The 26,313-nt window shown below is 38.6% G+C and overlaps 3 protein-coding genes across 3 annotated transcripts; 1 reads left to right on the forward strand and 2 right to left on the reverse strand.

Moving 5' to 3' along the window:
• Nucleotides 1-7,560: 7,560 nt before the first annotated feature.
• On the forward strand, nt 7,561-10,439 carry LOC116214261 (probable prolyl 4-hydroxylase 3). Its single transcript, XM_031549643.1, has 8 exons — nt 7,561-7,914; nt 8,006-8,090; nt 8,394-8,491; nt 8,632-8,729; nt 9,029-9,158; nt 9,265-9,452; nt 9,553-9,641; nt 10,070-10,439. The coding sequence occupies exons 1-7, from the start codon at nt 7,643-7,645 to the stop codon at nt 9,627-9,629; spliced, it is 948 nt and encodes a 315-aa protein (XP_031405503.1). The 5' UTR covers nt 7,561-7,642; the 3' UTR covers nt 9,630-9,641; nt 10,070-10,439.
• Nucleotides 10,440-10,576: 137 nt separating this feature from the next.
• LOC116214260 (calcium-dependent protein kinase 29) lies at nt 10,577-13,580 on the reverse strand. Its single transcript, XM_031549641.1, has 9 exons — nt 12,947-13,580; nt 12,647-12,862; nt 12,046-12,189; nt 11,809-11,961; nt 11,555-11,670; nt 11,306-11,473; nt 11,054-11,181; nt 10,847-10,946; nt 10,577-10,745 (listed from the first exon to the last, which is right to left on the reverse strand). The coding sequence occupies exons 1-9, from the start codon at nt 13,416-13,418 to the stop codon at nt 10,671-10,673; spliced, it is 1,572 nt and encodes a 523-aa protein (XP_031405501.1). The 5' UTR covers nt 13,419-13,580; the 3' UTR covers nt 10,577-10,670.
• A 5,346-nt stretch (nt 13,581-18,926) lies between these two features.
• On the reverse strand, nt 18,927-25,318 carry LOC116213955 (probable nucleoredoxin 2). The gene is made up of 3 exons (XM_031549119.1): nt 25,044-25,318; nt 19,844-20,338; nt 18,927-19,741 (listed from the first exon to the last, which is right to left on the reverse strand). The coding sequence occupies exons 1-3, from the start codon at nt 25,236-25,238 to the stop codon at nt 19,067-19,069; spliced, it is 1,365 nt and encodes a 454-aa protein (XP_031404979.1). The 5' UTR covers nt 25,239-25,318; the 3' UTR covers nt 18,927-19,066.
• Between the last annotated feature and the right edge of the window lie 995 nt (nt 25,319-26,313).

A 26,313-nucleotide genomic window follows, 5' to 3' on the forward strand; every position in this document is an offset into this window, starting at 1 on the left:
AGTTTGATATTTGTCCCCCCTTGCATGAGCACGGAAGAGGATGCCCGGCTCGTGGTCAGTTGTTAAGGGCGGGTATTTAAGGGCACGTGGCACGTGTTGAACCACACGTTGCCATGTGAGGGCGAGTGTTGAGTTACGTTATCCCACATGGAAAAAATGAGAAAAAAACCACAAGCTTATATGAGGTTTGAGTCCAACAACCTATCAGCTTAAGTTTTTGGATTGCAGATGGGCTCAAGTTTATGTAGGCCCAAGTGGGAATTTTACACTTAAGTTTGATATAAAGTTGAACTGTTACTGTCAGCGGTTAGAACAACAAGAATGATTCTTTAGGATGATCATGCCGGTAAAAGTTCGTAATTTCGGCCATGAGGAATCTCATGAAAATGAGGAATAGCCGAACAGGAACAAACTTATCCAATCGCCAAGAAGATTGAGTTAACAACTTCAATTATGCATGCATTTACTCCAAAATTGGAAGTCCTCTTCTATCTCTGTTCTAATTTCCGAGCTAATTGTAAGGAGGAGAGAGCGACAGAGAGGAAGAGGAGGACATGGAGAAGAAGAAAGAAGGCCCTCCCAAAAGCAAAGAAGACGAACTAACTGAGAAATTTTATTGAAATTTGTGTTGTTTGATCAATTAGCTGAAATATGTTTGATTTAGGGGTATTGCCATTTCAGTGTTGAGATCAATTAATGTAATTAAGCACGTCTTTATTTGGTAAATTAAGGGGAGTCTCGTTAATAAAATCGTACTAAGAAGGGAATTTGAGTTGAAAATATGATGATGCATATGGCTATGTGTTAATTAGTGGATGGAACAAAGAAAAGAAAATGTCCGATAAACTTTATAAAAGGTTTAATAGGAAAAAAAATCCAAACTTTAAGTCTTTTATCAATTTTAACACAAATTATATATTTTGCTTTGCATGAAAATTCGTCAGCTATCAATTTGATAACTTATAAATATCCATTTGTTATTCACCTAAAAAAATTCGTTTGTTTTTAATGTTTATCAATTTAATTGGGTGTTTTTTTTTTGTGTGTGACTTAGACTTCATGCTTGTCTCTTCTTCCAATTATATGATCATTTAATGTTTGTGTCTTGATCATTGATTTTTAATTTTTTTTCTCATTTATAATTTGAAATTATAATTTCTTTTTCTTTATTGAACCAACCAGTTCCTTCTAGAAATAATGTCTAATCGTAATTGACTCACACTTGGGTGCGACTGAGCAAGTGAGCATCATCCGAAATATATGTAGACGGAAATATATGGAAGATAAAAGTATGCAAGGTAGCGAATTGTTGATAAGTTATACAACAAGAAGGTGGAAATCATTAACCAAGAAAGGAAAAAAGAAGAAGAAGGGAACTGGAACTGATAATGGTGCCTTTGGCAAGGTGCTTTGTAAATTAATTAGTTGAATATACAAGTTAATTAATCAGTGCATTTGATTAGGGAAATTGGATGGAACCAGAAAAAGGAAAAATTGGTCTTTAGAGCCTTATATGGAGTGTATTATCATGCGAACAATACTTGGTAGTTTAGACAGTTTTTGGATACGAACTGCATTAGAAAAATGATCCATTTCCGACCATATACTAACCTCAATCGTCGACCAATTGATTGATTTGCGGATTACCCCTGGGTAGTTCGATATATAAGCCGTCTCATTGTCGCTTCCTGTTGTTCTAATTCATTCTGTTAGGTCAGTCTGAGCATCGTTTTGCGGATGTAAAGCTGAGAACATTATTGTTCAAGTTATATTCGGCTGGAAAGTCCACCCATGCATGCTTTAGATTCAAAAATGAGCTTTCTTGACGGGATTTGATATATCCATTGATTTTCGTTTGACGACAACTCCATTAAGATTCGCTACTCGCTATGATCGACTTGTTGATCACGCTGTGAACTCCATTAGGGTATATATGTACACTATCTATGAAAAATCCATCTCACAGTGAGATGGGAAAAGGAGAGGAAACCATGCATGAAAGCGTCATCCTTGATCCGGTGTACAAGTAAGTGTGGCGCATTACGTACGTAACACGACTGCAAGTCTGACACTTCCCGTTATATATCTCGCATGCCCTGTGAATTGTCTGCAATGCTCGTGCTACCTCGACAAGGGATTTCGATGGTTTTGTTGCTTCCTGTATCATCGGGACTTTTGTAGCGACTGCGATGCTCTGCTCTCCATGACATATATATTTCCAACTCCGATTGGTAACCTGAAGAGATTTTCAGAGTTTTGTATCAGTGATGATCATTATCAAATTGCAACCTCGGAATCACTTGTCTATGGAGCCCGGCGTGACTTGATTTTATATATATTATTATCATTTTAGTCATATCTCATGTGTTACCCTCTAATAATCTATCTATATTTATATAAAATTGTCTTCCTTGTAATAAATAGGGTTAAAAAAGTAAATATTTATTGATATAGGGTTAGAAAGGTTAATATGTATAAAAAAAATAGAGTTAGAAATATAAATGTTTATTGATATAGGGCTAGAAATATCAATATCTGTCAATATTAACTAATATTTACTTTTATATCTAATTTAAATTTAACTTAATTTAAAAATAACAAAATTAGAAAAGAAACTTTATTTGAATTAATTTATCTAAGCATATATTTTCCTCAATCTGGAAAATCTTGTTTATATTTAAAAATAAAAAAGAAATAGAAAAGAAACTTTACTTGAATTAATTTGTGTATGTATTTTTGCCATCAATCTGGAAAATGTTATTTGTAAAAAATTAGTTTCCAAGAGATAGATTAACTGTACAATCTATAAACGAACTAAATTTATAAGTACAAAGTTCAATATATTATTGAACTATTGCAAATAAAAATATTTTATGATTTTAAATTTATGTTGAAAAATTTATTATAGCATATAAATTTATATTATATATAATAAATTATTTATTTATGTGCATAAAATGACGATGTAATTGTCTGTACTTTGTGTCCTGCATAATTTAGGGAAAGTACTTTGTTTAAAACGAAAATATAATTAATTTTGAAAAACATAAAAATTTCTCCACCGGGAAAAGAAAAGAATTATAATTGCACATCCAAAGGTAAACAGTTCAACAAATCTCTGTAAAAAGAATTACCATGCAATGCACGGGTGAGAAAAAAAGACTAATAATCTGTATGTATAAAATTGTATCCTATGCAATAAATAGAATTAGAGATACAAATGTTTATTGATATAGGACTAGAAATGTCAATTTCTATGAGCTAAATAGGGTTAGAAATGTAAATATTTATTGAAATCGGATTAGAAAGGTCAATATTTAAATAATATTTACCTCGATATCTAATTTAGATTGAATTTAATTTAAAATAACAAAATTAACAAAAAAAACTTTACTTGAAATAATTTATGAAGGTATTTTTGTCCGCCTTATGAAAATTTTTATTTGTAAAAGATTAAGTTCTAATTGATAGATTAACTTACAATCTATAAATGAAATTAGCAAAACGCCTTTACTTGAATTAATTTATGTAGATATTTTTCCCTCATTATAAAATTTTTTATTTGTAAAACATTAAATTCTAATTGATAGATTAACTGTACAATTTATAAACGAACTAAAACTTATAAGTACAAAGTTCAATATATTATTAGACTAATGCAATACAAATTTCCTATTATTTTAAATTTACGTTTGAAAATTCATTTGTAGCAAAAAAATTATATTATATATAATAAATTAATTATTTTATGTGCATAAAATTATAATTATTTATAATTTGGATATGCATAAACTTGAATTAATCTTTGTAGGTATTTTTACCCTTATGGGCATCCAAGTGGGTGCCTTCCATTTGGAGTGATTTTTTCTATGAGTGTCTCTATGAAGTGATTAATCTTTGTAGGTATTAATAGGTATTTTTAGAGAAAACTATCAAAATGGTCATCGAAAGATTTTAAAACTAACAAATTACTACTTGAAAATTATTTTGAAACAAAATGATCATTGAAAGACCAGGATCCATAATATTTTGGTACCACTGTCAAGATTCCGTAAGTGCCGTTACGAGAAAATGACGTGGACGCTGATGTGGTGTCTAGTAGGCAAACGGAACCCGATTAACGGTGCACGTCATCATATATGACGTCGTTTTTGTCATCCCGATAAAAAAAAAGTTTGACCTAAAGTCGTTGTCACCTTCCTGGCCGTCCCTATCTGTAGTCATTTGGGCAAACAAAATACAGAGAGCTCAACAAGGGAGTTTGGGCAAGCAAAAATCAGGGAAATTAGGGTAAGCGGCTGACTCACACTAGAGGCACCCGACATCGCCTCCCATCAGAAGAGTCGTCGGCGTCGATCGACCACCGCACGGGCGCTACACTCAGACTAGGCGGACTTGTCGAGCTTGGGTTCGACCATCGATTTGGTCTTTCCTACAATCCTAGCTGAAGTTCATTTGTAACCTCCATTGCAATCCAGACGAGTTCATCCCTCTCGAGGTTAGTCGATTTTCACTTGATTTTGTGATGAATGGTAGGTTTAAATGGTTGGTGTTACTCGAAGTCGAACATGAATAAGAAACCGGTTGATTTTCACTCGTGCTTCTAAAAATTTACACTACTATTTAAATATGAAACCTTCTGAATCTAGATAGAGCACAACTGTTGAGGCGATGTGCATTATTCTTTCTGTCATTGACAGGCAAATCTCAACAAGTTGATGATCCTTCGTGAGGATATTGCATTATTCTCTATGTCGTTGTCCTAATTTTACTGTCGGTCTACCCTAATTTTGATTGCAGTAACATTTCGATTGGGGAGGGAGAGGATGATCAGAATAGGGAATGAGCAGAGGAGTTGAGGGTGCAGAAGAAAGTCGAAGAAGGTATCACCTTCAAGATGAGCTCGTATTCCCGTCGCTCGCACTCCCATTGCCGCAAATGCCACGGTGAGTATGATAATTTCCCCCACAAAACCTGATCAAGCCTCAGCAACCTCCAAGTACAGTTGTTCTTCTCTAGACATAGGTGATTCGACCATGGATAGAAACGGAATCATTCTATGTTATTGTAGAATGCCAGCGTTAAGAATGATATCAAACACAACAACAAATCCAGGGCGTTCATTTTATAGGTGCCCTTTATGGAATGATGATACAAGGAAATGCAAGTATTTTTAGTGGGAAAATGAGTTGCATATCAGTAGAAGTTTATCCCAAGAACAGAAGATAATAAGTAAGTTAAGGAAGAATTTACAGATGAGAAAGATACAGCTAAAGAGATGGAGGCATTTGTCTTTAGTTTTAGCTATGACAGTGATTGTATTAGGGTGCTTGGTTATGATGAAATAAAGTGTGATTAGCTTCAGGTCCTTTAGGTCTTTCAGTTGTGAAGTGATGAAATGAAGTGTGACACTTTGTTTTGTGCTCATTTAGTTCTTTAGGTCTGTTGATGTAATGGAGAGTGGTTGTGAACTATTGGTTGTATTAGCTTATCGGACTATAATGAAAATGATTTTATTGTTCTGGAGGTTATTGTTTGTTGCCCTTGTTCTGTATTATGCTTTAGGTTTATGGTTTTTGACTGGAAGGGGAGATAATGTGACAAAGTGGCTATTGTTACTATGTGAAATGGTTTTGTTGTCCAAGTACCAAGAAATCATTTCTTCTGCAATTATAGATACTCCTATCATCCATTAACATAGAACATATTAATCCAATGCTAATTTCAATCCGAACTCCAATTTTTCATGAAATTGGAACCAAATAAGTTGCAAAAGCCCTCACAGACATCAAAGGGCCAAAATGACAAGATAGCAGTTACATAATACCACTTCTCATAAAGAATAACTTCTGGCCAAAAGAACAACTTCTCATAATCTTTTAATGTCAAGTAGTTTCCATTATCAACAAGCTAAAATTTTGATGTATGAGCTATACAAAAACCAACAGCATCCCATTCTTACAGTTGCACTTAAACCGCTACATCATACTATATACAAAACCATCATAACAAAGCAAGTTCAATTTCAGCCAACAAAATAATTATCATGTGCACTTCTTCTTGCCTTCTCCTCTAACAGAGATTATTGAGGCCCATAAAGTTGAATTTATGTGGCAGTACTTGCTCGAGTTGTCCTTTCTCTCTTCCTTTTATGCAGTTGAGCGTTTGATCTTCAGGAGCAGCAGTTTCAATCGTCTCTCCTTCCTCAGCAGCTTCCTTCCTTCCTTCCTCAATCTGCTCTCCCTTCCTTCCTTAACAACAACTGGTCAGTCGTCTCTCTACTCTCCTTTCCTCAATCTTCTCCCACCTCTGTTTCAATCCGCGGTCGCATGAGCAAAGAAACTGTGATGAGAGAGGCAGCCGTGCGGTGGTCGAACTCAAGCTAGACGAGTTCGTCTGGTCTGAATGCAGGACCCATGCGGTGGTTGAACTCAAGCTCGATGACTCCGTCTGGTCGAACCTGAGCTCGACGAGTCCGTCTGGTTTGATCAGCAGTTACTGCGGCGCCCGTGCCGTGGTCGAACTCTAGCCTATGCGTCTCGTCTGGTGTGAGTCCACCGCTTGCCCTAATTTCCCTAATTCCTGCTTGCCCAAACTCCCCTGTTGAGCTCTCTGTATTTTGTTTGCCCTAATTGATTGCAGATGGGGGCGGCCAGGAAGGTGACGACGACTTTAGGTTAAACTTTTTTTTTTTACTGGGATGACAAAAACAACGTTGTATATGATGACGTGCACCGTTAATCGTGTTCCGTTTGCCTACTAGATACCACATTAGCGTCTACGTCATTTTCTCGTAACGGCACTTACAGAATCTTGACGGTGGTACCAAAATGTTATGGATCATGGTATTTCAATGATAATTTTGTTTCAAAATAACTTTCAAGTAGTAATTTGTTAGTTTTAAAATCTTTCGATGACCATTTTGATAGTTTTCTCGTATTTTTACCCATATGGGCATCCTACAAAGATTACTTGAGTCTTGAAGTAATCTGCAATTCTTTTCTCAATAACGAATCTCTCCACTTTGATCTTTTACGTCTTCAATAGGGTAAATAACTCTGGTTTTCTCCAAAATTTGCCATTTACACATCATTTTGCTTCATTTCAAAATTCTTTGACGCTATGCAATGACAAGTTTCGAAGGAACTTATTTCAATTGGGTGAGATTTGGGATAGCTTTATAATATATAGTTCACAACTTGTGCTATTGCGATGGATCAAGTGTTAGGAGTGGTTTGTCTTCATTCTATCTATGCTCCAAGTTTTCTATGTTCTTTAAGGGTGTTTTTAAAAGTCTTGAAAAGATAGGCCCTCCTCTTTGACTTGGTCTAAGGAAGGGAGGTCCCTCATGGTTGGGGAACACGTGATATTATTGTTCAAAACCATGGGCCGCTGGCAAACAAACAATGAGCGACCAATTTGACAAATTCACCCCTTCCTTTACATAAATACAACCTAAAGGCCAGGGTCGATACCGTCATTAAACACTATCGGGCCATCTGATCGGTCGGAAAATCAAATCCTATATATTCGGAATCTCGTGAACATTTTTTTTTAATTATTGGGAATAAATAAATAAATAAAAGGAAATTAAAACCAAACAAGCTAAGCTTTTACCGTTCAGGCGGTTCAGCAATACAAAATGGGGCCGAATGCACCGACGTTCTTTCTTCGATCAACTCTGGCATCCGTTCAGCGAGCGTTAGGGTTCCGATCAGCCCCGAGGATGGCGAAGGGGAAGCATCCACGCGTCTATAGCAGGAGATCGGTGTTGACTCTCGCGTTGACGATGTTCCTCATGCTGACCGTCGTGCTCCTGCTGCTGCTGGCTCTCGGCATTGTCTCCCTCCCGATCAGCGATGAGGGCTCTCCGCTTCACGACTTGAGCTCGTTCAGACGCCGAACGTCGGATAGGTAATCAATTGTTAGGGCTCAATTTGCTGCAATTGAGTTTTGAATTTGATTCGATGGGATGAGGTCTGAAATGTTGGTTGATTTTGGTTAGAGGAGGCGGGTTAGGGCAGAGAGGGGAGCAGTGGACGGAAGTTCTCTCATGGGAGCCCCGAGCTTTCGTTTACCACAATTTCCTGGTCAGTCTTAATAGCTCTCGATTCGATAATTCGATTACCATGAAATCGTAATTCCTAGATTTTTAACTGGTTCGATTCGGAATGAGAATCTGAATTCGTCTGTTAGTGTTACACTGGGATATGGAATTTTCGATGTTTGGCAAGTTTCATCGTCTCATATAGTGATTTTGGATAATTGAGTAGCGTCTGCCTATAATGTGATCTACGTGCTTTGCGCTGCATTTCTGCTCCGTCCTCATTGAAATGGCGACATGGGAATGATTGAACCGGTAACATTGTGTGTATATGTCCTAATTTGTGCAGTCCAAGGAAGAGTGCGAGTACTTGATAAATCTCGCTAAGCCTCACATGGTGAAGTCAACTGTGGTTGATAGCGCAACAGGGAAAAGCAAGGATAGCAGGTCAGAGTTTTCACCTTCCTACACTCTCCCTTGCTGAAGTGTAGTTTGTGCATAACAAATTTAAAGTTTGGGAGCCTCTGTCTCTCTTCTCATCACGACAGCGAATGAGACTAGTTACAAGGGACATCTCTTGGATGCAGGGTGCGCACGAGTTCTGGAACTTTTCTTAAGAGAGGACGGGATAAAATCATTAGGGACATTGAGAAAAGAATTGCAGATTTCACCTTCATTCCTGTAGGTATGTAATTTTGTGGAAAACTGCATAAATATGTAAAATTTTGCCGAGTATGTTAACTGTGAGAGTGATTTCTAAGTTTTTGCATATCTAGGTTTGATTTGTTTATAAGATAGCATATACTCTTCTGGCTAATGCGATATTAAGAAACATATCTCTTGGTGAAGCTTTTACTAGCAATTCTGTGTAACTTAGAAGTAGTTACAGGCTTGCAGCCTTTTTTTCCATTGTTTTTTCATTTTGTATCTTTTGATGTGTCCATTATTGTATGGGCTGATGTTTTCTAAAACTTTAATCTGCAGAGCATGGAGAAGGACTTCAGATTCTCCACTATGAAGTTGGACAAAAATACGAACCTCATTTCGATTATTTTCTTGACGAGTTCAACACTAAGAATGGCGGACAAAGGATTGCCACCCTGCTTATGTATCTGTAAGGACAATTTCATCTCGACAAATGTTATCTGTAGTCAATTTTCTCCCTTCAGTTGGTGAGAACTTCATCGTTCCCTATTTTGTTGTCATTGCTAATGATGTAGATCGGATGTAGAAGAAGGTGGGGAGACAGTGTTTCCTGCAGCCAGTGGAAATTTTAGTTCTAGGTCCGGGTGGGATGAATTATCAGAATGTGCTAAGCAGGGATTGTCTGTGAGACCAAAGATGGGAGATGCATTGTTGTTTTGGAGCATGAGGCCTGATGCTACTCTTGATCCTACAAGTCTGCATGGTCAGCTCTTTTGTCCCTTAGTAGCTCATATTTCCAGTCAAATTCTTTCTATCTTTAAGAACATCATTTATCAAGTGTTTTTGGATTTGGTTTATGTCAGGAGGTTGCCCTGTGATTAGAGGAAATAAGTGGTCATCTACAAAGTGGATGCATCTTGAGGAATACAAGACTAATTAGTAATCTGGCCAGGTATGGGAATTCAAACTAACTGCATTTGAGATTTGATGTGATCAAGCACATTTAGCCTAACTTGCCACTAGCAAACTCCAAGATATTCCCACCTCCCTGCAAGTTATTCGTGTTCTTGGCCTCTGTAGTCGTTGATATGGTACAGTTGATAGCATATGATCCATAAGTGTTGCAATATCTGTTTCTTCATTCTATATCACGACTCTTGGGGATGATGAAAAATGTAAACAAATGTGGCCCAAAGTTCCCTAAAATGATCCACCAAATCCATTATTCGATACAGAATGTGCAATTTCTACGATATCCTTTTGCAACTTCTGGTTGATTAGTAACTACTCATTCTGATCCTGTTGCTATTCCTTTGTAAGACTTGAGAGCAGATTCCTACATATTTTTTATACTTTGGGGTTCGTTATTTGCACTTGCAGGATTAGATGAATTAGAAGCATTTCGCACAGACTATACAGAGTTGCCAGGGCCATGTCAATAACATTAGAAAATAGTTGACACTCAACGACTAGAATGGCACTTTCCGCTGTTCATATAGAGATATAGATATATAGATCCAGGAGAGGCGCTTGTATTCAGTGGCTGTCTTTTGGTGAGATGTAGTGCTGACAGGTCCTCAGTTTTATCGACTTGTTTGCTGAATTACGGGATGTTGTAGATTTTCATTGTTTGTTATGTTAATTTGTTCAATTGGGATTTCTCCTATGAATCGAGTGTAATTTTTGAAGTAATATTCTTGCATCTTGTGATCTTTATTCTGCTGAGGACATGAAGAGAACTTTATTTTATTGGGCTTACTGTTATTCCTATTTGTTCCAAGTGAGTATAGTTGCTCTCAGTTTAGCAATAAGCCCAAAGGACAACCTACAGATTGCGAACCGGGGTTTTGAATTGTGAATATGTGCTTACTTTATTGAAAATATAGCTAAGAAAGCAGCTCCTGGACGCGTGCTATGGTAGAATTATTAGGGACTTACATATCATACAAGATATTACATCACATATACATCCCAATGGATGCTAATCATCTTTGCTTCCCATCGGATTTCCCTTCCTCATCATCGCCAGAAACTCCTCATAGTTAATTCTTCCATCCTGCAAAAGAGAGAGAGATGAAAGAGGCTCAGGGTATGTATACTCGTAGAGGAAATAAAAGTTTACATGTATTTGGTTCGAGGAAACATTCGGTCCATTACTTTATCGGTATCCACATCGTCAATGACTTCGTCTACGGTTGCTTCATCACCCATTCCGTGTTGTTGCATTGCCTGTCTCAGCTCCTCTCTCGTGATGAATCTGCACAAACGTCGAACCAGTGCAGAGATTGTCGGTCGTGTGAAATGTGAATTCTCGGTTTTGGTTTTCAGGGTATACGGGGAAGATATATTGAGCCGAAGACTTACCCGTTATTGTCCTTATCAAAGTACTGGAAGGCCTTGTACAAGTGTTCTTCCTTCTCCAGTCTGTGGCGATGCATCGTAGCGGTTATGAACTCGATGTAGTCGATGGTCCCGTTCTTGTCAACATCAGCCTTTTGAAAGAATGCACAATTAGTTACCTTAATCAAGACTGTACTCGAAATAGATAAACCGGTTTACCTGTAGGTGAGCAAGCGAAAATGGTATGAAAACAGAGTTAAATCGACTTATTCTTACAGCATCCATTAACTGCTTCATCTCCGCTTCACTGAGCTTAGATCCCAGCCGTGAAAGTCCCGTCTTAAGCTCCTCGAATGTTATCGTTCCGCTCCCGTCTGTGTCCATGTTGTTGAACATCTGCCTCAAGCCCTTGATGTCCTCCTCGGACAAGTTCTCGGCGATAACCTTAACAACATGGAGAGTTCCTATTCAGGACTTCCTGAATCCCAGATACCGATCCAAATCTACGTCAAGTTAGGAAATTACCTTAAGAGCAAGCTTCTTCATCTTGTTCATTGCCCTAAACTGCTTTATCCTCGTTAGCACTGCACTAGAAATCGGCCGGTCGGATGCTACTCCATCTTCCTTCATCCAAGGGTGTCCTATCCCGGCAAAAAATTCATGCAAATGTATCACTATTTCATCGATCTTGTTGAGGAACGAGGTATATCAATACTGAAACCATAGTACTACAGTTAATCGACAAAGAAACCGGACTTTCTTATGTAGGATTTTCTTACCGAGGGCTTGGGCAGCCGTGATCCTCTTCCTAGGATCTCTTGTCAGCATCTTCCTGATGAGATCTTTTGCAGAAGGTGAAACCGTTGGCCACGGAGCGCTTTCTAAGTCGAGCTTCCCCTCTAGTATTGCGTCGAATATTCCCTTCTCATTCTCTGTTATAAATCTTACGATATCAGGCAAGCCATAAGAGGAGAAACGTTTATGGGAGCGAAAAGATGTTCGAAAACAACGTATACCAGCCCAAAATGGTGGAGAACCGCAGAGGAGGATGTACAGTATGACCCCGGCGCTCCACACATCGATTTCTTTTCCATAGTTCCGATGCAACACCTCCGGGGCAACATAGTATGCACTTCCCACGATGTCCCGGTACACCTTCCCTGAGACATCAGTTACGAAGTTATATGATTTAACCTAAAGGTTCGCGTATCAACTTTATTATGGTTTGACAATATTTTAATGTGCCCGAACAAGCAAGGGTCGCGAGTCTACGACTATATGCTTTCGGCGGAACCAAATCCTGGCCCGAATATAATGCGGTGAGACGATCTTCACAGTGAGATTCCTAAAGGAAACATGTATGGCTGGCTTCTTTTTCTATGCTTTTGTTGCTCATTGTACCGATCACTAACGTGGTTGACTCAGTTGACCTGTCCCTTTCGACAAGTGACCCAATCAGCCTTTACAGATATTTTGGGCATCTCGAAAATACTTTCCGGAACCCGACACTTTGGTCCTCCAGACGATTCTTTTTCCAGATTCCTTTCTAGCTTGTTCAGTATATAACATTTCTTCAATTATATAAAAGAAAGGAGGAATCTCGGGTTGATCTCCAACCTTCCTCGATGAAGACGGAGAGCCCGAAATCAGTGGCCTTAAGCGGGGAATCCTCGGCTTTGCTGACGAGCAAGAAGTTCTCCGGCTTCAAGTCTCTGTGCATTACTCCCATGAAGTGGCAAACGTGCACCACGTTCACTATCTGCCGGCAGATCTTCGCCGCTTCCCTCTCCGAGTACACACCCTTCGCAATTATCCGATCGAACAGCTCCCCTCCTGCAGTATTAGAACATTGTTTTTATCAGACTGCATTCAAGCAAACAAGCTTTTGTACTTGAACTGCCCAACTCGGGTACGTACCGGAGCATAGCTCCATGACCAAATGTAGATTCTGGCGGTCCTCGTACGCGCCCTTGAACTCGACGATGTTGGGCTGGCCGGACAGGTGCTCGAGGATGAGGATCTCGCGGCGGACGTCGTCGATGTCCTTGTCGGTGGGGAGCTTCCTCCTTGAGATGGACTTGCACGCATACTTCCTCCCCGTCGACCTCTCGGTGCAGAGGTACGTGACCCCGAACTGGCCCCGCCCCAGCTCCTTGTCGAGAACGTAGATGGAGGTTATATCCACATAGGGCTTCCGAAGGATGGGGCCGATCTGGGAAGGCGGGATGGGATGCCTGGATAAGGACGGCGATGAATACTGCGGCACCGGGGCTGGACGGGTCGGGTAGGCAGGGTGGTGGGGCTGGGATGGCTTGGGGTGGTAGGGCCGGGGAGGGGAGTCAGAGGAGGAGATGGGAATGTCTTGGGATTTGGTGAAGCAGAGTCCCATGTTTCTGGTCTTCCTGAGATTGGTCTGGGCTTCTCTCTAGGATTTGTCAGAAGAACTGAAGCTTAAAAAGGGGTTTGTGTTCTTTGATGATGACGATGAAATGAGAGATTTAGCAATTTGAGAGGGAATATTTGGGAAGATGGGTTGGGTTTGTCTATGAAATTGGGGAATGTGGAATCTTATGGGAAAAGCTATTCTTTTTTTAGTAGGCGCACCTGATATTTAAAAGTTAAATAAGATTCAAATAATTCAGTGCGAATCATATCAATTCATTAAGAGAAATTTTTTAGTGTAATTTTTTTTATTCATAAAAGTAGAATTCGAGAGCGAAAACAAGTATCAAATGGTTTGAACCAATTTATATTAAAAAAATTCTTCTTTTTTATATGGTATTATATGTAACGAGTATATCATGTGATACTGTATTACTGGACGTATGAAAAAAAATTATTTTTTTCAATAGTAGCTTTTTTTAGTGATATTACTAAAAATTAAGAGAAATTTAAAAAAATTTATTAATTTATAATATTATCACGTGAGTAAATATAATTTTACATTTTTTTTTTATTCTTGGCTTTCTAACTTGGATTTGTCCAGAGTATTGTTCTTTCTTGTCCCCTCTTCTTTTTGCTCCGGTGAGCTTTTTCAGCTCTTAAAGAGAGACGAGGGGTTAGCCTCTCTCTCCCCTCCCTCTTTGCCCCCCTTTACTTCAGCTGATCGGGGAGATTACTTTACGCTAATGTTCGAGGATGCATCTCTTGTTTCCATTGCATCACTGGAAGACATAGCTGCCATTGATGATATTAAATTTTCATTGGGCTTATACGGGCTCAGGCTCATATCCACTTAAAAGCTCAAGCTGATAAGTGGTGGTACCCAAGCCATATATTAACCCATGGATTTTCCTTTTCTTTTCGTATGTGGGATTTATCCCATTTTACTCCTCAACACCCGCCCTCACGTGCAATGCGTGGTCTATTTCTGCCTACACGTTGTCACGTGCCCTTAAATACCCGCCCTCAACAATTGGCCTCGAGCCGGGCTCATCTTCCGTGCTCGGGCGAGGGGGGACACTAACACGAGGCGCACTCTTGGCTGCACTCGGACATACTGGGCCTGGCGTGGTGTGAGTCCATGCGCATACGCGCGTAGGCATGCGGAAGCATAACCCGCTCTGATACCATATTAAATTTCCATTGGGCTTATACGGGCTCGGGCTCATATCCACTTAAAAGCTCAAGCTGATAAGTGGTGGTACCCAAGCTTCATATAAACCCATGGATTTTCCTTTTCTTTTCCTATGTGGGATTTATCCCATTTTACTCCTCAACAGATGAAATGTCTAATCATGTATTTCATAGTGATTGTGGACTATTAGGCACTCTCTCACCGTTATATTGCACTACGTGACATATACGACGGATGCGTAAGATTCTTTTCTCATACTAAAGGTCTTGCATTAAATTGGGAGGCTAACTAACAAGTGTGAGTGGATTCGAAGCTAATGTGAGAAAGGTCAAGAGCCTCGATCTGGTGCAACTAGCTGTGTCACCGGACAAAGCCCCCATTATTCAGTTGCAATATGCAGAAGATTTCCAATTTTCGAGATTGAAAAGATATCAAGATATAATTAGAATTCACAAGGTTAGATGTGTGACGCAGCAGGAATCACAATACACACACCTAAATCTTTGTTTAGACGATGAAGGTAACAAACACAAACAAAGTTTGTATGTGAGAGACTCCAATAATGGGAGAGAATCTCATATATTCATTTTTAATATGATTTTTATTGTATGTTTGGTTTTAAAGTTAAGTTGAGTTGAGTTTTGATTTTAATTGGATTGTAATGATTGTATTGTTGAATTAGGAGAAAAAATGTAAAAAAATAATGATTGTATTATTGAATTGTGAAAAAAGTAATGCATAATTGAAATAATTTAATATTAAAAATTGAATTGAATAATTTAAAATTGAAGAAAAATGAAAAAGTAATAATTATGTTGTTGAATTTTATTATTTAGTGAATAGAGTTAAAGTTAAAGTTAAAATTTTAAAAACATAACTATAAAACCAAACGAACATTATGGCCCGTTTGTTTTCAGGGTTAAAATCACAAAAATTTTAACTTTAACTTTAACTCAACCCACTACACAACAAAAATACACATTTGCCAAGTCAAAAATTTTAACTTTAACTTTAACACAACACACTACACAATATTTGTTATTTTCTATAATCAAAATCAAAGTTACTTTAACTCTAAAACCAAACGCACCGTACTAGAGTACAATATATACAAACATGAGCCCCCGCCCCGACCTTTTCTCTCCCGTGGTCGGAGAGCTCATCGGAGCCCGCCCTCCCCTCCCATCCCATCGGAGCTAAGACTTGTTCCGACAGCTAATCGACTCCTTGGAAGCTTGTCGAGTCCCTTTCACCTCCTTCTCCTCTCTTTCTTCCACTTCGTTTTTCTTTTTTCTTTTTTTCTTTTTTTCAATTGAGGCAAGTGAGTTGGAGGTGGGGCGGCCCACCGGCAACCCCAACCCCCAACCGAGCTCGCCAAAAGGGTCTGCGCCAGCCGGCTAGCTCAGTCGGGGGGTCGGGTCGCGGGTGGGGAAGCCCCCGCCCCCCCCTCGAGAGATCTGTGGTCAGATCTCGAGTCAAGGGCGGGGCTCCCCCGCCTGCGACCCTACCCCTCGAGCAAGGACGCCAACAGGCCCAGACCCCGCTGGTGACCTGGGCCGGGGGTGGGGTCATCGATGGGGTGCCCGGATACCCAATTTAGTTGAAATTTAAAAAAAAAAAAAACACACAAATTGGAGTCAAGATTGTCTACGTCTTTGTTCGTGGGCTCTTCTTCAATGGCTGGAGGGGAGAATGATTTGGATTGTCTCCTTCAGTGTCGGTTCGTGTTTGTTCTCTGCCTTGCTTTGTAAAAATCAGATTTTTATATGTTCTCTGCGTTGATTTGGATTTGCTTGTTCTCTCCTTGGTGTTGGGCTCTTCTTCAATGGCTAGAGGTAGGGGTCGCAGGACAGAGAGAAGAGAGAACAGAGAGACAGGAAGGGAATTGGGATTTGGATTTGATTCTCCCCTCAATCTCCATTTGTCAGCTCCATCTTCTGTTTGCTAACTGGATTTATCTGCTCGCTGCAACTTTTAGAGGAGACAGAGATGGAGAGAGAGAGAGGGAAAGAGAGACGAGAGAGAAAAGCTGAGAGGAGAGAGAATATTATTTTATTTTATTACATTTCTTTAATTATTTAATTATAATTAAAATTGAAAACAAAAATTTATTTAAAATTCAATGTCACACTAGATGAAGTTTGACACGTCATCAGCCACGTCAGTTGAAGCTAACGGCGTCAGTGAGACAGTTGATGGAGAGTATCCAACTGTAACCGATTCGAACGTTTTGTATCAAATCTTAATAAAAAATTCTTTTTGTATTAAAGTGTTATATTTTGCAAATTTTTTGTATTCATGATGTAATTAACCCGAAACTAAAACGTAACTGGAAATATTGACCATCCCAAAATCATTGTTATCAGAATCGGATCGAACAGGCCAATTCGATCGGAAACCGACACCATGTCCGGTCCAATTCATCTGAAAACTCAAATTACAAATTTGAACCGTCGGATCCATTAAATCGGCCGATTTTATGAGTTTTTTATTTAGTGTAAAAATTGTTTGGTTTTGTAAGAATTTGAATTCAAGACCTTTTACTTTCCATACTAGTATATTACCAATCAAGCCACCACTACTTTCTTATTCTTTAAACTCTACTTTTAAGTATTTCTTAAAATTCAATATTTATTTTGGAATAAGAAATATAAAATATAAATATTTTATTAATTTATTATTATATTTTTTTGAAATCATCGTACTTCTATCTTAATTATCATAATTTTTTTAATAATATGAATATTTATTTCACTTTAATTAAACGTGCGGTCCGACCTATCGAATTCTCGGTTGAACTCATAAACCCATGAACACATACCCCTTTCGGTTCATCATCCGGTCCGATTCTGATAACACTGCCCAAAATCCGAATTTGGCCTTCTAAAATCATATTTAAAAAGTCAATAACTACTTCCCCTATTTAATAAAATTTGACTTCTCCATCAATATCAGTATCTTATTTGAGTCTTCAATACTTCAGATCATGCCTTTTTAATTTGGGCTGAAATTTGGGCTTTTCATGAACAAAACTGATTGTTTTCGTATTGTGTAGATTCATTATCTTTCCTTTCCACTTGATAAAAATCGGGCCTTGATTTATCCATAATCTACTTATTTGGACTTCGTCGTGTTGTGGCATGCACGATTCAAAAGTCCTCCGCGTCAATGTGGGAACTTATATCGTCTCGTATGGGAATGGTACTTGAGACCCCATCCCGTCGAGTGTGATCATACCTTTATTAGCGATTAGAAGCATGCTTCCAATTCCAATGGCGGCATCTAATGTATGTGCTGGTTGGGATGGTAAGACCCCTGTAAATATATAGAATGAGAATTGAGGAGCAGGGAGTAATTCGTCTTTGATAATATTGTCAGTACAACCCAACAAAAGTTTGGACCATTTGGTAATTGTTAATCCTAGTGGACTTGGATCCGAACACAAGCCCCAAAATTCAGGTTGGCTCCCCCTAAAGCATATTTCATTTGGGCGAAGTCGATACTCAAATAAAATTAATTTTAGTCAATAAATAAATATTCGTAATCTCATCGAAATGAGAAAGAGTAATTTGATTTGGAAAGCATTCTAATCCCATCATGAAAGAAGGGAAGAGAAACTGACAGAAAATCTTATATTTGACTACATAAATGAATTTCCTCAATAATGAAATAAATTGGACCATCCAACGCGACTTGCTCTAGCTTACATTTTTTTTTTCCTTCAATTTTCGTACTTTCAATAGATAATACCAAAGCTACCACGTCTCTGCAGTGGACATATCGCCTTCTAGTAGTATCGCTCGGTAGCACAAGAATCGGATCATTCTCCTTTTGAGGATCGAGACGTCGCGTACACAGTAAGCAGGTCCAAGGCCTCATTGTTGATTCCTAGCAATCTCATTGGAAAAAGGATATCTAGACAATGACCTTGGGCTCATATAGCCAATGTCAGCTAAGTTTACATGTAGCAGACCTTTTTCTTTTCTCAGCCGTCAATGTTATGATCATGCCAAAACCCAAAGCCCAATTTAAAATAAAATGAAATGAAATGATGTCATGATAATTTGCTAGATTTATTTTCTTCTTCACACTATTCTCAGGCTTTAGCGTGATTTAACGGCAGGCACTATAGATAAGAAGTCGGTTCAGATGACAATAATGTTATAAATTCACTCTTGTTAGAACGCCGCAAAAATCATCCGTACGAATGCATAGCCATGATATAAACTACCACCTCAATCCGACAATGTCTTTCTTCAGGGACTTATTTTCAAATTGTTTGTTTAAGAAAGAGGAGAGGAGAGAGACGGCAATTATACGTATTTTAAACGCTTTGGTCTCTTATTGAAATCCAATTTCTTTCAGCAGCCTTAAGCTTAGTAGTTAACACGGTTATGGGACGAGCACAGGCCCGTCCCCATGCCTGTTAACAAACAAAAAGATTCGATTAGGACTAAAGTTTAGTCACCACCGAGTGACGCTGGTACGATTACACATTCAAATCGCCGCTCGATGTTTAAGGTGCCGGTGCCCACCGATCTCATGCACTTGGTGTGCACTTCATAACCGCACTCAAGGCACTGGTAGGCCCAGCCCGACCCCTGCTCCTCGCAGTCACAACATATGAACGGCCCGCCCCCCGACCCGCTGGACACTAGTGTGAGCTCGTGCCTGTGCCCGGCATGAAAATCCAATCTTGGGAGATTCTTTGCCTCCTCATCCATTTCCTTCTGCAGTTGCTCCAGCTTAGCATCAGTGAACGGGTAGGCCTTCTCCCTGTACAGGTTTATCAGGCTCCTCCCGTGTGTTGTTACAGTCTTACCGTCGGGGCCCAGGATTACCAGCCACGGTATGCCCCAAACATCGAAGTGTTTCGCCAGGGCTTTTGCATTCTGGTCTCCGAAGGGCAATGCCAGCCAGGGCATGGGGTCAAAGTCGGACTGGAAAGAGGACTCATCACGGTCGCTTGATATGTATACGATCTCAAAATCCCCATCCCGACCCTGTTCCTCAAGCATTTGCTTTATCTTGTGGTACATTGAGATCAACTTTGGAGTGAACTTGGCTCCTGGAAGGCACCATTGAGCCGAGAAGAAGAGCCCAACCGTTTTACCTGTCAAAGAAGCCACGGGTACCTGCACGAGACATTGACATGTACGACATATTAGGCTCCATTCACCATATATATTGGGAAGAAGAGCTGATATTTCTAATGCTAAGCCGATGAGACAATTGACCTGTCTGGGCTTCGGATGAGCAAGAAGATAATCTCTGTCATGGTTAGTAAGTAAACTCATCAGGCTTTGCGTGTCGTGCTTCTCCTGCTCTTCCTTCTGTAGCTCTTCCAACCTCTCTGCAGTAAACGGGAACGCCCGGGCCCCGTACCGGTATATCAGTTCGACACCATCGTGCAATGTCTGCATATCCTTATCATCACCCAGCTGTAGGATTATGAGGCACGGTATGCCCTCAACGTCGAATTTCCGGTTCAGGGCTTTCTTGGACTCCAAGTCGGAATACGGAATTGACAGCCATGGCATGCTGGATCGATAGTGGTTGAATGCATCCAGGTCCTCATCAGCAGACACAAACACGACCTCAAAGTTGGATCCACCAGCTCTAAGCTGCTCATAGGCGCTCAACAGGGCCTCCGTGAAGTTTCGGCATGGCTGGTACCAGTTTGCAGAGAAATAGAGGCCAACTACGTGGCCTTCAAGGTCGGAAACTTTAACCTGCCCATGGCAAAGGAAAATTTGCCAAGTGAAAAACTAAATAAGCAATTAAATTGCATACCATTCAAAGTATTAAGTGGTTACTTTTACATGGAGGCTGTAGGATGAACATTTACTCATGTGAAATCGAAGCTAGCAAAGTAGTAAAGATTATTTCCAAGAGCGACAAGTTAGAAGTCTCACCGACAAAAATTGACCAACAATCCATCCTATTTTAGGCGAGAAACATATATGCTACTATACTATCCCTTATCGTGAGACTAAATTTAGGAAATAAAAGAGAGCAGTCCTTCTAACTTCCAACCCAACGCCGTGCCCCGGCCCGCCCCAGGGATCTTAGGAGGGAGGTCTATAGACATATAGTAGGAAATCCTCGTAACAAATTATGCAATGATGAACACAGGCAATGAGATTAATATCTTATGATAGTCCTTCATTTCAAACAAAATCCATGAGCGTAAGAGATGATGAAGGAAAATATAGGAGCATGCAAAATGCTATAAATGCACGGACAACCTCTTATTTTCAATTGAAATGCTATTTTTTGACGTGCATCATAATATCCGAAAATCTAATAGACCAAAACTAATTCAATATGAACTGAATCAGTTTATTGAGGGATAAAACTCTCTCCATATGAATTTTCATCCATCACAAACTCAAGCTCGAAATTTTATTTAAAAAAAAATAAGTGTTGAACACGTGAACCAACACGGTAGTGAAAGTCATGCCATTATGCCTAGTCATTTTTCCCTATCTATTTATGATATATAAACTTGACTATGCCCGAATAAATAGAGATATAATAGTAATGTTTTTATAGTTTATTATGTTGTATAGAAATTAAATAATAATAGTAATAATAATCTATATATGAAATAAACTTGAACGCAGCGTAATAAAATGGCACAATTGTAAATACATATACAATTTGCATTAAATAGGATTAAATTAGAAGATACATTTGTATATATTTATAAATATATTTAGACGTGAAATATTTTAATTTTAATATATTCTCAAAACTTATGGAATAATTTATACACATGCACAAATACATTTGGATGTGAAATATTTTACTTTTAATATATCCTGAAAACTTGATGCATAAATATTGTGATTACAAAATTACTGTTACGATTTAGAGTTAATAACCAAAAAAAAAATTAAATTTTACGCATTTTAATAATTCTAACACGAACTTTTTTCATTAACTTAAAAATGCACAAATTTTCGATTTGATAACAGTTCTAGCACGTCGTCAAATTTTTCGTTAATTTAAAACCGAATTGAGGCCAAAGAGGACGTCGACAATCCCAATCAGAGGTAAGGCACCGGCGACTCCAATCGAGAGATCACGGCCGTAGTCGTAGCTCCCCCTTCCAAAATAAGGAGAACCCCCAATTTGAGAGCTCTCGATTCCAAGAGGTAGAGGCCTCGATTCCAACCTCCACCGTTCAATTGGGGTCGTCAACGTCCTCTAAAGTCTCAATTCCATTCAAATTAACGAAAAATTTAACGCCGTGCTAGAATTATTATCATATTAAAAGTTCTTACATTTTTAAGTTAAGGAAAAAAGATCACGTTAGAATTGCTAAAATATGAAAATTTCATTTTTTTTCCTTATTAATCCTAAAATTTATGGTTACTAATTTTTGACTGAATGAAGAAATGATAATTTATAAGAGTTACACTACTACTTTCCTTCAATATAGGAAAAATATATTAATTAATCATAATTCTTTAAGATATTTGGATATAATTATTAGATATTATAAAATATAGGAAAAAGAAAAAATTGTTACAACATTTTTGAAATTTATTTAAAAATAATTTACATATACAATAAAAGTTCCGTATAACGCATGGATAAAAAACCTAATATATATATATATATATATATCTTTTAATAGTTCCACAAATGCCAAATGACCACACCATTGGTTCAACTTTTTGTGGAATTTCCACGTGCACGATAATAATAAGGGGGCAATAAATTGAGATGGAACACCCCCATCAACCCAATCACTCAAGAAATCATTAGGTGAACTGAATTCACCAAGTCACCCGTGAACTAAGTCAATGAAAAGCGAACACGTGCGCTCTTTTGCTCCAAAATTTAAACACGACACTAAACTTTTGTCCTCCAAAAAAATGCTCCAGTTGCTTCTCTTTCCTCCCCTTCGTTGTCCCCTCTTATGCGATTTTCTTTCTCCTCTGGCACTCTCCAATTGCACTGCCAACTCTTCGACCTCCCTCCTCAATATTTGACACTCACCTTCATTTTCCAGCCATCTCTCTCTTCTTTGCGCCGAGATCTCACCCTTCCTCTCGTTTCTGTCTTCTTCGCCTAACTTGCCCTCTCGAGTAAAAGTCAAGGCCTCGCTTTCCAAGAAGATTGAAGTCGATGTTTGAGGCGAGATTAGAGCAAGGTCAAGTGAGAGATGATGTCGAAGTGAAGGAGTGGTGGCAACGAAGAGGCGATGTCCTGACATAAGAGTAAGGGCCGACCGGAGATGGTGAAAGGGTGAGGCAATGGCTGTTTTGTAGGATGAGGAGAGAGAAAAGGTAATCGTCCAAGAGAAGAATTCGGAAGAGGAGAGGATAGATAAGGAATTTAGCCAAACTTTCTAGGGCAAATTACAAAAAAAACTCAAATTTTATAAAATATCTCAGTTTTGTCCTAAATTTTGTTTTGTAACAAAAAAAATCATAAGTTTTCTAAAATGTCTAAAAAATGACTTCCGTTATAATTTCCGTCAATTTTTGCCTCCGTGTGACCTACGTGGACTGTTAAAGGGACCCACTAACCTACGTGTGACCTACGTGAACTGTTAAAGAGACCCATCATCAACAGCAAAAATTGACGGAAGTTATAACGGAAGTCATTTTTGAGACATTTTAAAAAATTTATGATTTTTTTTATTACAAAACAAAATTAAAGACAAAATTAAGACATTTTACAAAATTTGAATTTTTTTTGTAATTTACCCAACTTTCTAAAAGGAAAAATTTTATGGTCATTTTTAAATTTTGAAACAAAGAAATGCACGTGTCCGCTTGTCACAGACTTAATTCACGGGTGATGTGATGAATTTAATTCGCCAAATAATTTCTCCAATTACCCCATAAGCTATGAAAACGACCCGTCACCAGCTGACCACGGGCGTCTGTCATAATCCGCCCCGCGTCCCACCTATTAAAAGGTGAGGTAAGGACAGGCGACAACCCTCAGCCTAAGACGGGAGGGGTTTGATAAGAATCTACGCAGCAACAGCTCGTCCACCCTTTCGGCTTTTGCCTGTCCTGTTCAAAATTTCACCAGTGCCAAATTTCTCTCCGATCTTTCTAAAGAATCATTCCAATACCATATAAGTGGATCCCATCAACTTTTTATATCAATTCCTATACCTCCAACAGACGAAATAAATAAAACCAATACAACAGGTGAATTCCTATACCTCCAGCAAAAGAAGTAAGTAAAACTTATATAAAGATGAGAAATATCATAGACTCGATCTCAGTGTGACTGATCATCCTCTCGAATCAGATACTAATGATTGCCTTAGTAGAGCATTGCCTCATGGCCCTCACCAACCAGCTAATCTCTCCCTCGACTCCATCTAATTTTCTCATTATGCACGCAAGGGAAGGGAGGAGCCGTGTGAGGTGAGAATTCCCCGTATGGTTTTGGAATGGAGATTTAACAGAATCAGTAGAGCAATAACTCCACTTTGAAGGGGTTTCGAATAGTTTACCAGATACAAACAATCATGCCAATACGATGAGTCGAGGAAGGGCGCGGTATGGTGTAAATTCATTATCGTCAGGGGGAGAGAATTTGTTGGAGTGGAGTTATGAAATCAACAATGTAACAGAAGCAAAAATAAGCATGTTGGTTAATCAGACCGTATCGAATATTATTAAGAGATTATACTATAAGCCTATGGTGTAGCGCGTACTGCACCATTTGTAGACATTTTTCTTCTATCGATCCCACGAATGGGAAATTCATTTTTAGGGTTTCAAGAATCAAATTTTTCGTGAGTATCTTGTTCGTTTATACACAAAGATTTCGATAAATCTCTATTCATATTCTAGGGTTGGAGTTTAAGTATGGCAACAGTTTGAAACACGCCATGCCGAATATCAACTAACAAATCCTTCAAACAATATACTTGTTCATTACAAAAATCACAATTTTTTCCTTTTTTTTGTTTCTTTTCATATTTTTATTTGTGAAATTAAATTTCCTTTTTTGGGTTTTTTGTACCAAATAATATTAATTTTATGGGTATTTTTGTACCAATTAATATTAATTTTGCTTCCATTATTTTCATCCTTTTTTTTGGGAAACTTCCCTTTTTTTTCCTGGGAACCTTTTCTACCATTAACATATGCTCAAAGCTCGCAAGAATATATCTGAGTAACCCTTATTATAACCCAGATCTAGGTTATATTTCATTAACATAATAAGAGCAAAAGTAATAAACAATTAAAAAAACATGTATTTACTAACGATTATGTATATATATAAACTAGAAATGAATATGTATTATGTATATATAAAATTATCTGAAAATACTAACAGACGGTGTCCGTATAGTACGCGTGCACCAAAATACATAATAATCCACAAAAATAACAAAAAAAATAATAAATATTCCACTAATACTAAGGAGATCATGACTGGAAGATTAATTACCTGAGCCCCGGAAGGAGATAGAAGATAATCTCGATCTTTGGTGGCCAGGAGAGATGACAATCTCAAGCTCGAGTCCGCCGTTGCCGCCTTGTCCGAGTCAGAGCCGCCGCATATGTCCGCGGGAGGAGCATCATGATTCCGGTCAAGCTCCCCGGCGGCAGCCCACAAGACGTTCACCTCCTCCTCCTGCCTCATATCTCTCTCTCTCTCTCTCTCTCTCTCTCTCTCTATATATTCGTACAGAAAGAAAGCAAAGGCCTTACACGATATCTGACATGTATGCTTTCACTCTCTTATTATTATGTGCATAGTAATCCGCGTGACGTCACTTTCTACGTAGCTTTTTTTTTTCTAATAGATATTTTTATACGTAGTTTCAAATAGACGGATGCTTCGACTTGTACATTGGTGCCACGGAAATAACGTTGTCGGTCCCCTGTTCGGTTCTATGTATTCTTAAAGTAGGGTTTTTAGATCGACTCAGTTCTATATATTCTTCGTCGGTTACAATTCGATTTACAATGACAGACTGAGACGGAATAAACCTTATTAACTATGCGATCATGTAACTATCGATGGATAAAATAGAAACAAAACAGGTGAAAGAGAATTGCTCGTCGAGTGGTAGGGCTCGAGGAATTTGCCTTTCCAAATCTGCTATGGGAATTATATATTAGATCGCTTCGTTTTCTTTCTTAATAATAACCATAATCGTCTAGGTATGTCCACCTCACCCTATGAAACTACTACAAACTACCAGACCAAACAAAACAACACCTTTTCACGCATTATATTATTGTGCCACTAATTATATTATATATGACTATATCGTATCGAGACGATATCAAATCAGAATGCCTGAATTGCAAAAATGAGAACCGCAATGAAGTAAGTTTGAATGTTTTCATCGTGTACTCAATTGTAGATAATGAAAAACAATATTTCTTCACTTTTTTTGACACCATAACGCGTGGAATCACATGATTATTATAGACACGCGAATCATCTGAAAATACTTGTAAAACTGTCTAATTAATATGATAAGATTCTATCTTCCTCGGTACATACGTGTCCGACGATCGTGAAACCCGATGGATTTTGGGTCACCACCACAATCAACACCATTACCATAAACCAAACAATGCACAGCTAATACAAATTATACAAGTAGTATATATGTAGGAGAATTCCCATGCCTTTCTCTCTTATCCTTTTCCATTGCCAGTTTTGCGAGCAGAGGGACACGTAGCGCTCTCTTTCCCTAGCGGGA

Source organism: Punica granatum, chromosome 7 (assembly GCF_007655135.1).
Source record: "Punica granatum isolate Tunisia-2019 chromosome 7, ASM765513v2, whole genome shotgun sequence".
NCBI classification, from domain to species: Eukaryota; Viridiplantae; Streptophyta; class Magnoliopsida; order Myrtales; family Lythraceae; genus Punica; species Punica granatum.